Genomic DNA, 13,289 nt, shown 5'->3' on the forward strand with positions numbered 1-13,289 from the left:
CGATAGCCAGTGCAAAAAGAAGGGGGGATAAGGGTCTCATTCCACGAGTTGGGTAAATAGCCCTAGACTCCTTTTGGTTAGTCAGCACCAATGCTCTAGGTGAGGAAAAGAGCAGGTAAATCCACTGAAAGTAAACATTATCCATCCCAGATCTATGGACAGCTCAAACAAAAATGGCCATACCACTGATTCAAATACCTTCTTGGCATCAAGCGAGGCCACCACTACTGGTATTGCCTAACTAATATTATGTAGGAGAGCAAAGAGCCTTCTCAAGTAGTTCTGCGTCGATCTTCCCGGGATGAACCCGGCCTCATTCGGTAGCACCGGTGAAGGCATATGTATTGTAGCCAGTGTGCCAGCAGTCAGGACAATATCTTTTTATCTGTGTTCACCTATGACAGAGGCACACTTCGCTGTATCTTTATTGGGCTCCTATTAAACGGTTACCAGAGCAAGCCTTGTGGATTCAGGTAATTGCCCGCTACCAAGTGTTGGTTCATACATCCTTAACAGGTGCGGAACGAGCTCTGTGGTATATCTATAAATATAAAAGTGAAAATGTGTTTGTTTGTGGTGGGATTTTTTGCGAAGCGTTGCTCCTTATACAATTCTACACTGTTTCACCAATCGGCACCAGATTTTGCATAGTTGCCTGTTATGTGCCTCCGGATATTACTGGTTACATGACATGTGGACACCTGAGCCCTTTCCCTGGATTTCAGCAAAAGCCAAACTTTGTTTGTGGGTTTGTGGCGAAGCATTGTTCCTTATACAATTCTACATTGTTTCACCAATCTGCACCAAATGTTGCATAGTTACCTGTTAGGACTCTCCAGAGATTACTGGCTAAATGACATTTGGACACCCCACCCCGTTCTACGGATTTCAGCACAAGTCCACATTTGTTTGTGGGTTTGTGGCTTTGCGAAGCATTATTCCTTATACAATTCCATGCTGTTTAACCAACCTGCACCACATTTTGCATAGTTACCTGTTAGGGCCCTCCGAACATTACTGTCTACATTACCTTTGGACACCACGGCGGTTCCCTGGATTTCAGCACAAGTCAAAATTGGTTTGTGGCTTGGTGAAGCATTATTCCTTATACAATTCCACACCGTTTCACCAATCTGCACCAAATTGTGCACCCTGTTAGGACCCTCCGGACATTACTGGCTATATTATATCTGGACATCCGACCCCTGGAAGATATTTGCACCACAATGAACTGCACCCCACCAGGGTGAGGCGACAGGTGTGGAGAGAGCACAGATGGTCCCAGTATGCAGCAGCACACCTACTCTCGCCTCCCCCCAACGTCTGCACCAAGGTATGTCAGTCAGACACACGCCGCCATTCTCAGTGCAGTTCACTTCAGGGTGAAAAGCACATCAAGTAATAAGTGAATCGGAACAGCGACTGACAGGATCAGTGTTATCATGTCTGTCTACAGAACCCTTTCAGAGAACGGGTACTTCTGCTAGTTCCTTATAAGGCCGTCCATCCCACGGGCCTTAGAATTCAGTAAAGACTTCACATTCCTGAATTCTTCCTCCGTTGGAGGTGAATTCAGGAGCAAGGTCTTGCTCAGGATCAAGCTATCCCAGTGCCACTCATCCAGAAACGGGCATATCTTCCCATACTCTGCTTGTATGTGGGTTATGTATAGGAAGTCTTAATTTCCCAGAACACCTCATTTATACCCTCATTATCCTTAATCAGCTCCCCTGTTTTACTTTCCACTTCGACAATATTGTCGGGTTCCCTTTCCTTACGAATGGCCCATGCAATCATCATACTTGGTTGGTCTCCTTCCCCGTATGCCACTGCTATCGCCAGTCCTGTCAGAAACCTGGTCTCTCTATGCGCTACAATTGCTAACTCCTTCCTACTCCCACACAACTAAAGTGTAAATTCGAGATCTCCCCTTACTACCTGTCTTTTCTCTAAGTGCTTAATTTAGTTTGCCAGAGCTCCCATACTACCTCGTATTGCATTTAGTACCCCTGGATCTCTAGAGATACAGCAGGCTCTAATATTAACCTGAAAAGCCTCCCATAGTCTGGCACTGACCCACAATTCGATTGAAAGTATCTTTCTATATTTCATTCAATCTCACTCTTAAATACCGGATCTTCCATCGCACGGTTTTTGAACCTCCATTTGGGAATCTGGGTGTGTTGTTCGGCTCTCTGTATGTGATAAAGACTGGCGAGTGGTCAGAGAGTGCTCTGGGAAGAATCTTTGAGTCTACAAGGCCTCTAACTGTGTCCGGTGTGGCCATTATGTAATCTATCCTGGAAGCGCTGTCATGTACCCCGGAGTACAAGAAGCTCCAATACCTCCAGGCACCAATGACCCCATCGTATTCTGCTATCTGTCTCCATGCATCTGCAGCTTTCGGCAGTCTCACCTGCGCTGTGGACTCCCTATCCAACCCTAGCGTAAGGGGGACATTTAAATCAATATCCCATATAATCTCATAGCCATCAAATTTATGAATGTAGCTCATGCCTTTCTGGAAGAACTCTGGAGAGCCTATATTCAGAGCATACACATTTATGAGTAGAGTTTTGAGGTTCAGTACTTCCCCTGCTAAGATCAGGTGCTGACCCTCCGCATCCCTTATTTGGGCATGTCATTTGAATAGTAGGGACCTATGTATGTATGTTGCCACTCTCCTGGAGTGGGCAGTGAAAGAAGAATCATATCCATGCATACTCTAAACCTGCGCACCCGGCAGTCTACCCTCCCTGTTCATATGTGTTTCTTGCAACATCAAGATTGTCACCTGACGTTGTTTCGCACAGCCCATTATCTGCCTGATTTCTTTTGTCATTCGTGAATCCTCTAATATTCCAGGTCATTATCATGATCCTATCCATACCCCACATTTACCCACTTCACAAGCAGATTGATACTGCTTCACGCAGCCTATCCTCCCCAAGATATAGTCGAGGAGTAGGGGCCTCACGGGCTCCAGCAACATATATCTCTTCCTGTTGATCAATTGTGCACACTGTGTATAAACAAGAGAACAAATCCTCATAAATCCCAATTCTCCCACGCCAGAAACCTCAACATACTGGCCAATCCCCCCACCCTTGAAAATAAAAACAGGTAACTTCCCAAACTTTCAGTTACTGCTCTGAGTAGCTGCGTGCGTGGGCCACCGCTACTCCATATGGCAGTCGACTTGTCACTAAATATACTTCCCAGCTCCTTCACCCAGTTGGTTTTCTCCCACCTGCATTCAATGCGGACACAACTGCAGTGTGACAAGCATGCCATCTGCCCATCAGCCGTCCCCCCACTCAACGTGGCTGGTCCAGGCAGGCCCTTGGCAAACTTTCCATCTGCCTTCGGATCGTAAAAAAAGTTGCTTTCCCCTCATGTTTAACCCTCGATTTAGCAGGAAACAGCATGGCATAACGGATCTCCTTCTTGCACAATATGGTCTTAATTTCTTGAAAGCTTTTCTGCTGCTCCTGCACCTGCAGGCTAAGGTCCGGGAATATCTTTATAGTCACTGATACGAATTTAAGTTATTTTTCTCTCTGGCCACCTTGAACAGTCTGTCTCTATCTTGGTAGCTGAATATACGGGCGATAATGGAACGCCCAGGCGCCCCAGACGGAGGTGTTGGGGCAAACCACTGATGTGCCCTTTCTGCCATTACAAGAGGAAACTCCAGGCTTAACTAGTACCTCCGTTAATAGCATCTCAACAACCTTCTAAATGTTGACAATCACGGTTGACTCAGGCACCCCGATAATCGCATATTATTGTACCTAACCTCCCTTCCAAGTCATCATTCTTAGCTGTGACATTCTTCACACTCTGCTCTTCACACTTCACTTTGCAACTTCGTGATCTTATCTTCCTCCTCCCCAATCATCTGCTCGACTTCCGTCATGCGTCCGCAGAGCTTTTCAATCTGCACAACTGATAGGTCCACCTTGCAGGTTAAGTTCTCAATTTTCTTACCCAATGTGTCTGTGCTCTCCTTCAGTGCTAGTAGCATTTGGTTCAACATCGTGACATCCATGCTTGCTATGCACAGAGCCTGGTTCGAGGCCGGTGGTTGGGGACGGGCGGCTTTTGTAAAGTGGCCCAATTTAGCTTGTTTTTTTGGGTTGGCCATACCAACACACACCCATATGGGCTCAATCCGTCCTTGTAGCCCCTTAGCCCACGTCCTCACCCCCTCTCCTTGTAGTCCAGACTAGGTGGACTCCTTTAGAGTATGGTGATGAAACACACACGTTCAGTACCTCCGTTACTCCACGTGGCCCCTTTTCGTGTAATTATATTGCAGGGACCCCCTCCTCCTAAGATTACCTTCCGTATACCACAAGATTGGGGCCCACTGTGAGGTGCCATGCTCTGGCGTGCAATTTGTGTCTCCGCTTTTGTCGATATATGAGGCAGCACCTCAGGGGCCTCTTCCTCCTACTGTCCAGGTATTGCAGCCCTTTTTTTCCTCTTCCTGGAATCGTCCATTGATTGGAGCCCTACTTCTTCCTTGTGGGACAGGTATGCCTGCTCCCCTCCACAGGCCCCTTCAGTTTCCCACGTGCCTTACCTCGTGCTCTCTAGTGGACTCACCCAGTCCCAGACAGTGCTAGAGCAGGAAAGTTGTCTTCACCATGTCCAGTAGTAAGGAGGATAGCACTGTTAGGAAAGATTTCATTTACGTGTAATTTTCCCTCCGTTTGTGGACTCCTAACCTTTTTGGTTTTGTTTGGCTTTCCTATGCTGTCTTTTCCCAGTGGAGCACAGCCTTCAGCTGAACTCGCCTGGGCTTTTGCTCACTTGTTATGGGGAAACTGACATGTCCTTCAGACTGTCAGCACTGGGAAACTATGTTTCCCTTTGTCTTTGACCATGTTGCCATTTCATGGTAACTTTTAACAGTGCCTAATGTACCTTTCAGTACGGTGCGCTGGGGTCCTTTTTGTTTTATGGCCTTAGACACCCTCAAAGGTTTCTTTTGTGATTGTACAAGTGTGCCCCGGAAGAACTGGTGGCAGCAGTTACTTTAAATAGTGTTTTACTTCTTTTTACTGAATATCACTGTGTTTACCGCATTTGGTCCAAGACTGTGGCCAGGTCTGAAAATGGCAGAGCCACAAAGTCTTTTGTTCTGTCCCATGGCCATTTTGTCCCTTGCCTTCACCCAGGTTGAGTAACCTGGGTTTTCCTTATTTGGGCATGCAGCCTCCCGTGAAAACTGATCTCTTTCTCAGACTTCTGCCTTTCACATGTGTTGGCCCAGGAAGCAGGGTGGGACTGTCTAGTCCCAATCCACACTGCTGGTCTCAGGATGTCTGGAGTACCTGAATGACTGAGACCACTGTGGACCGTGATTGCTCCATGACTGGGATCCCCGCATGAGAGCAGATCTTCGATTGGAAGTCCTCGATTTTGGTGCAAAGCTATTCTTGGATAAAAGAATGTGCTTTGCATCCATTCCAGGTTTATCACCTGACTGGTTACCGAACTACAGATGAGCCAAGCCTCCTGCATGAAGAAACAGACTTGTGAAACTGCCGGAGATGCTTTGGAAGATTTTGGCACCCTTGGCCCTCTGCTGTCCCGTCAGACCCCTGCTTTCTTCCTCGATCAAGAAGACCTGCCAAGGCGCATTGCCCCTTTGGAGTAGTGGGAACTACTCTCCATGCCTCCTGCCTACCCACTGAACGAGCCCCTTCAGAAGTGCTCCTTGGCCATTCAGCGAATTGTCCAGTTCTACCTCAGGGTATTCTGCAGAACCGCTATTGTCACGAGTTGCAACACAAGACTTGGGATATCACTTGTTTGTGGTCCTGTGCATTCTCCTGCCAAATTTCACAGGCATAGCTCCTCTAGGTCCTAAATAAGGAGATTGCATAATGCTGCTTCATCTGTGATTCCCACATCACTACCTGTTGGTGACTGTCGCTGTAGGTGTCTTGCTGTTTTGCTCTCCAGTTCCCTGAAGCCTGCTGCACCAGAATTTACTTCATACCCCCTTTGGAGGCTGAAAAAGGCAACTGTCCCGTCACGGACATCTTGAAGCCATCTCTCCACCCCTAAGCATTTAGCAGTTGGTGTGTCCTTCCCTCATCCTCTTTGGATAATCATACGGAGGTCGCTGTGCCCGCCACAGTACTACAGTGCCTCTCCATCATCTCAGATACCCGTTGCCGGCCACACTGACGACACGGGAGAGCCAACAGCCTCTGTGCCTCAGTTCGCTGCCGGCTGCTCGGATGTCACGTGCCTGCCTCTTCTCCACTGCTCCGTGGTTTATGAAGCAGTCCGTTCTCGTGGCCAGGTGCTGCTTCACTCACATGCACACTCTTCCAGGAGTCCCGCCTGCTCGTTTTTTTCTCTCTCTGCACAGTGCTGCTGACACCGGCACTCTGTTATGTTGGGTTAGGCGGGCACAACCTTCATCTATCCCGTCGACCATCACCATGTTGTAGCTGTCGCCGCCTGCCATTGACTTGGGCCCGAGGCACCACTCCTCTCGAAAGCGGTGTCCAGTCTCCAAACTTGGGTCTCCAGATGTCAGGACATCCGGGGTAGCCTAGCCGTGCAGGAACTTCAAAAATATTCACCAGGAAAGGATGCTATTTTAAGGATGTTGCTGTCGATCACCAGAGTGCTCTCAGGACGCAGCCATCTTGTGGCTCGCACAACAGCACCCCCTAAAACTACTTTTTACAATACAATGTGAAGAAATCTCCTTTGCCATGCACAGTTCGAAACAGCCCAACAACCAATCAATAATCTATAGAAAATCTATATGTAGTTAAAACATTAAAAGATTAACACAATTTGATAAAAGTATATTCCCAAATCACTAACTCTCTGCCAGTATCCCTATTGGGTATAGCTAAGTGGACCACTTTCCACTGCCTAACAAGATTTCTGCAACATCTCATGAAATTCTGTAAAAAAAACAACCACTTAGAAGCATTTTTTTCTACAGTCAAGAATCATGAAAATGCTCACAAATCAGATTTTCAGGCCCAGTCTAGCTTTTCTTAATGGTCCGTTTCCAAGGGAGCCACCCCCTCCTCAAGGGAAACTAGCCAAATTCTGCTCCTACTAGAAATGCCCTCATGGACCCAGGTGGCCTTAGCATATATTGCTTCATCATTATTGACCTCCGTTCTTCTGAAAGACCTGAAGAGGCAAGTTGCTTTATGCCTACAGGCACATACTGGGAGACGCAATCATCTCCAGTCACAATGATCGCCAGCAGGGTCCATGTTCATTAACCTCACATGTTGGCACAATGCAGAAGTAGCAGAGGGAACTGCCGGAATGTGTGACAAAAGGCTATCCAAGGCAAGGAGATCTGTCTGTCCCCAAAGGAGGATCTGCAGCACCTGTGTTCGGATCCCAAGAGGTTCTAGAAGGCCCTACATTTTAGTGAGGAGTGATGGACTATTCCTAGGTAGCCTGGAGATATCTTGGTAGTACTGAATACTAGATTACAATGCTTGTTGTATCTTTGCCTATGGTGATTTGTGCTTTCTGTGCCTTCCAGATTTCTCAATACTGTGGACTACCAGCCCCTTACGAACATCTATACCAGGGTGAAGGGGGAGAGAAATGGTCCTCGGAGTTCTGAACATCCACAAAGTTTTTTTCCAGTGGGGAAAAGAGCTTGATTGTTAGTTGAAGGCTTGGAAGAACCAGCTGAGTTAGACCTGCATCCCAACCAGGGGGAAAGTGAGGGGTACTAAGCCTTTGGTCCAATGTTTGCATAAGAGACTGAGGCCTGAGACTCATCAAGGCAACACAAGGCGCAGGGTGGTGGCGGCAGGTTTTAGCATTGGACCAGGAGGAGCAATGCGACCCATTGACCAATGAAAAATAATCCAAGAAGTAAGTGTGAGGACACTAGAAATCCCAGAGTCTGTGAGTGACTGTTTATCTTCAGAATCAACACTAGTGGCAATGTATCAATTGCACAGAAAGGCATCAATGCAACATCGTCCATGTGGCTCTTAGAATACCCCTAGTGAAGAAATTAACTAAAAGGCAATTTTTTATTAGAGTCCAACAATGAACATGAGATTTACCAATATACAAAGATAAACATTCATAAATTCACTTGCTAGACCTAAATGCAATGCATTCTTCATTTGATGTGTTCTTGCTGTTGATTAATTAGGAGTTAGGCATTAGGAGAACTGAGATTTGAAAGCAAAAAAATGACAGAACAAATCTGCAACCTGCTTGTTTAATTACTTACATTTTGGAAAAAGGCATAAACGATGCTGCAACATAATGTTCTTTAACTGGAGGACTTGACTCTGCAACATAAAGGACATAGAAACAAATCAGTAGCATGTTGAGAGTGCACATGATTTCTAAAGTGTTGCATGCTCTTCAAAGTGACACGTCTGTTATGTCATGTTAAACTATTTTATACAGCGCAACTTACACCCATAGGCAACATGGCGCCGAGGGAGTCCAGTGAGAGCAGAGGATGGTCAAAGAAGATACAACAGTTTAATTAAATAAGAACGTTTTCAGATGACACCAAAAAGCCAGATGGTCAGTTGCTTGTTACAGAGCGAGAGGGTGCTTATTCCATAGGTGTGCAGCTGTGACAGAAAACTCTTGGCCGCCTATTCTAGTTCGATGTTGTCTTGGAACTAGAATCAAAAAGTCTGAGGATGAACGGAGCGGCCAAGCAGGCACGTGGCTGTGGTTGCTTGTGTTTTCGAGCAGAAACCACGTGACCTAGCCATTTGGGTTAGTACATGCTAATTTGGATGTGACTTTTCCCTTTCTGAAATGGCCTGGAAGGCTGAACAACAATGGTCTGGAGGGTTACCCAGGGCCATGCTAGAGTTTAGGATTAATTCAAAACCTTCTGGGCACCAACCTACAGTTGCGCACTCATGAAGTCCCCTGAACTCATGAAATTGCCCCTAAAACCTACATGCTAGTAACGCTTATGAACCTGAGCCAACACTCACAGATACTAAACTTCGAAATACCATTATTGTAAGCAATCTTACTGTTAGGCTACTCTAGAAGTGTAACTATGCAAATACATCAATGATAAAAAGACACCCTGCATCTCTATCTGAAGGCCAACAAGAAAACATACTCATGCCCTGCAGGAATGGACAGAGTAAATATCTACTATCATAGTTTCCACAAATAAGACCTTGAGGATAGGTGATGTTACAAAGTCCCCTGCTTGGCTTTGAGAGCCACTAGTGCAGTGACCCTAGGGGGTTTGGATTCCTGGGCTTCAGGATGGTGCAACCCATGGGTACGGCATTGCGGCCTCATTGTATAGCATGGGCAAGTTACATGGGGACTACAGCTCCCATAATCGCCAGGACTGAATCAGAGGTTACACCTTCTAACCGCTTTAACCATGCCCAGACAGGCACCCTCAAGGACCCCCTAAAATGAATAGGGGACTTATGGGTCATACCCAACCACATGCCAAAATATAGATCCCATTAAGGGATCACCCAAATATTGCTGCAATCATTATATAGGCCCCTTTAGAAGCAATGGGATAAGTAGGGGTGCCTTTTTAAGGGAACCGATGAGCAGTGGTCCTGGAGAGCCATTAGTGTCTATGCACTTGACTCCCCTCACAGAGTATGCTGACAATGAGCCCCTACTTCCACCTCAGTACTAGAAGCCATGAACAGGGGAGGAACATAGCAACCAATGTCTATACCAATAACCTGAAGAGGGAGTTTATATTTCCAGAATGGGGGATGTAGTCCCTGAGGGTGTGGTCCAGCAGTCACTAAAGAACCACCCATGCCCAGAGAACAATACCTAACCACCCATGTCTGCACACATGTGTAGCTCGCTTACCTCATAGAGAGGCTGGAAGGAGTGGCCAATGTACTTTATGCACCCAGACACCTACTCATTAAGTGTTCGAGATAGGAGGAAAGCGGATGGTGGCAGGACAGGAAGACGTTTGGAGAGAAGATCTGGAGGAAGGAGTGCAGAAGGAGCCTGAAAGAATTTGGAGAGTTAGACAGAAGAGGAGCTGAAAGGCCATAGGGCGAGATGGCCCTGGTTAACATTAGTGAGGATGAGGAGTTTGAAGCTAAATTTACATTTCAGGAGGTGGGGAAAGAGCAAGGCAAGGAGTCAGTAAAATCCAAGTTGGAAGCAGAGTTGTGTTAGGATGTTAGTTGGGGAGATATTAAGGAGGAGACTGATAGTTTATGGTTGTTCGAGACAACAACAAAAGGAAACTTAGGCTGGAACCAGCTAGTAAAAACCAGGCCTAACAATCCATATCTACTATGAATAACTTTAATTTTACCAATTACATTAAATACCCCATGAACAGAGATGGCCAAATCATTCACATCATTTGGACCACTAACCTCCCTCTAATGGAACCCAAATATTTTCTGATAACTTGGTCAGACTATCAATTTCTACTCTGCAACCGCCCACATAGAACAGAAAGGTGAACAACAGCAAGTTGAGAGCTTGGTCTGAGCAAATCAGGCTAAAATCTCTCCCATTCAGTACCCTTCACAACCTGGTCAGAATGCCCCTCAAACTCATCCCATTGTAAGAAGCTCACTGCTTCCCGTCAAATCTGATTTCTTATCTATTGTACGTTCTTTTGTGATCAGAGGGGCATTGGTTTCTCCTGTGTATAAATAAAGAAATAATTATAAATATAATAAAAATAGGGTAATTCTCCTAATTTTCACCACACTTTTTTTGTTGATAATATGTTTTTATTGATGTTATCATAGGCAGGTGTCAGACTTACAAGTACACTGTGGGACACAGATACAGTGAATCTCCATAGAAAGAAAGAGCTGTCTTTGAGGGTCCCAAAGGGGAAACAGTACCTCTCACACATGGACCCAGCAATTCAATAATCAACCCGACCTTAAAGAGTATCAATTTTAGACACTTATAACATCATAACTTTTTTGTCTTCCCCATCCACCTCTTTCCCTTCTTCTCCCTCCCCCCGGTGGGTTGATAGGAGCTTACTGACATTTTGGTTTGTTGAGTGTGGGTGAGGAGCAGCGGGACAAAGCGGCAAAGAGGGCAAGGACCGTGCAGGGGGACACATGGCATTCATGGGAGCAAAGGGTTGCATGTCCATCATGTTTGTGGCCTATCTCTGGTTGCATGTCTGTGGTAGGGTTCCATGAATGGGAGCCATTGTACAGCTATGTGCTTATGCTGCTTATGCGATTCGAGTAGGATGGCCATTAGACTTTCCATATCGTATATTTTGTGGGACATCGCGAGCCATTCTCAGTTTGTCGGGAGGTGGTTTCTCTTCCAATGGAGAGTGAAGGTTCCTTTGCATTTGTGGTAGGAGTGTATATTACCCTCCCTTCCCTTCTATCCCAAAAAGAACTAGCATAGGGTTCAGCACCCTATCAATGCCGTCTATATCCTTAATCCACCGCAGCACTCTTTCCAGTATCAGGCTACGGACGGACAATCCCACCAAATGTGCCAGTATTTGCTGGTCTCGCCCCAGTCTCTCCAGCATAGGGGGCTGACATTAGGGTGCATTCTGCTTTTGCGGGGTTAAGTGCCACCTAAAGAGGAGCCTGCTGTTGTGCATCTTATACTGAGTTGCAATAGCTCTATATATGGTGTGCCACAGGTCCGCACCATCCAGAAGGCCCAGGTTTGCGGAACACAATTTGTGTGTGTTCGGAACCGATATGTGGCCTGTGGTTAGAAGGGAGGTGTAAAGTGCTGAGATGAGGCTCTTTGAGTCAGTGAACGAGTTGAGGACTTGCTCGAATTGTGTCAAAAGGTTTTTAGCTTGAGTCCACAGGTCTGATCTGTCAGTGCCCCTTTAAGTTAGAGGAATGTCAGAGGGGGGATGATGACTGTCCCCAATGCTGCTTCCAGTTCGGATTTGAGCAGAAATGTGCCCCTGTTCCACATTTGACCTTCCCTGATCAAACCCGCTCGTAGTAAGATTGAAATCGGAGGGGTTCCACAATCTTATCTCTAATGGGGATGGGGGCCCAGATGCAGCTTAGGGGGGAGGGCCAAGAGGTGACTCCTTTCATGCTGGCGGAGGGTTTCCATAAGTGCCATAGGACCGAAAGCACCATGTGGGATTGAATTTTCAATGGAAGTCTCCTGTACGGGACCCAGAGCCACTCCCCCAGTGTGATGGGCGCAAATAGGCTATACTCCATCACAACCCATTGTTTCTCCCCGTTATCTCGTAAGTAGTCCATCAGGACCCGAAGCTGGGCTGCCCGATAATACTCGTAAAATCGACTGGGAAGCCAGTTGCTCCCTTCCCCTTGGGCCATATCAAGGTGTTATAAGCAATCCTTGGCCTCCCCCCCCCCCCCCATATAGATGTGAGGATGGTTATGTTCACTTCGTCATGAGAGGAAGTGGGAAGTGTCTGAGGGAGCTTTTGAAACAGGCAGAGGAGCCTTGGTAAGACATTCATTTTAATTGCTGTGTGTCGGCCCACCCAAGAATTGACAGCTTGGACCATTTTTGTAAATCTTGATTAATTTTACCCCAGAGAAGCGGAAAACTGTTCTTGTACAAGTCTGCATAGTTCGGGGTGATAAACATGCTTGGGTATCTCACGCCGGAAATCTGGACTTGTTTGCCATGTCGCGTCAAGGCTTCAACTGTGGGTGGGGTGGGAGGCATCAGTTGGAGTGCTAGGGTTTTGGCAATATTAATTTTGAACCCAGACAGACACCCATATTCTCCAAGTGTGAAAAGAAAAGAAGGGATGGAGGAGCCTGGACAGGTAATGTCTGCAAGTATGTCGTCTGTGTACACAGCCAGTTTGTACTCCCTAGTGCCTCATCCAATTCCCTGTACTTGTTCCCCATTGTGAACAGCAACCGCCAACGGCTCCAAGGTCTGTGCGAAGATCAGTGGAGACAACGGGCACCCCTTTCGCATCCTACAGGTTGACCGGAATTAAGGGGAGGCCACGCTGCTGACCACTACCTTGGCCCTTGCAACCATCTCGGGCCAAGGCCAGTTTTGCACAGGGTTTGTTCCATAAATCGCCACTTGACCCTGTCAAACGCCTTCTCGGTGTCAACTGATAACGATAGTGGGTCCTCTAGAGCATCTGTCCCTCCAGCTATGATGTCCAGAGTGTTGTGGATGTTGTCTGCCCCTTGCCTATATTTTATAAATTCAACCTGGTCGGTATGGATACGTTTCAAGAGGACTGTGTTCATTCTGCCTGCCAGAACTCTGGCGTAGATCATGGCATCCACATTTATCAGCAAGATGGGCCTATAAGA

The 13,289-nt window shown here is 46.7% G+C and overlaps 1 protein-coding gene across 1 annotated transcript in view; it reads right to left on the reverse strand.

The window, feature by feature from the left end:
• The window catches only part of STAT4 (signal transducer and activator of transcription 4), a 632,296-nt gene that overhangs the window by 81,009 nt on the left and 537,998 nt on the right, over positions 1-13,289 (reverse strand). Inside the window, exon 22 of the mRNA XM_069615680.1 lies at positions 8,258-8,318. Coding sequence (XP_069471781.1) covers positions 8,258-8,318 — 61 coding nt within the window. The remainder of the gene's footprint in view (positions 1-8,257; positions 8,319-13,289) is intronic.

The sequence above is a fragment of the Ambystoma mexicanum genome, chromosome 9 (genome assembly GCF_040938575.1).
Source record: "Ambystoma mexicanum isolate Mex_15411 chromosome 9, UKY_AmexF1_1, whole genome shotgun sequence".
NCBI classification, from domain to species: Eukaryota; Metazoa; Chordata; class Amphibia; order Caudata; family Ambystomatidae; genus Ambystoma; species Ambystoma mexicanum.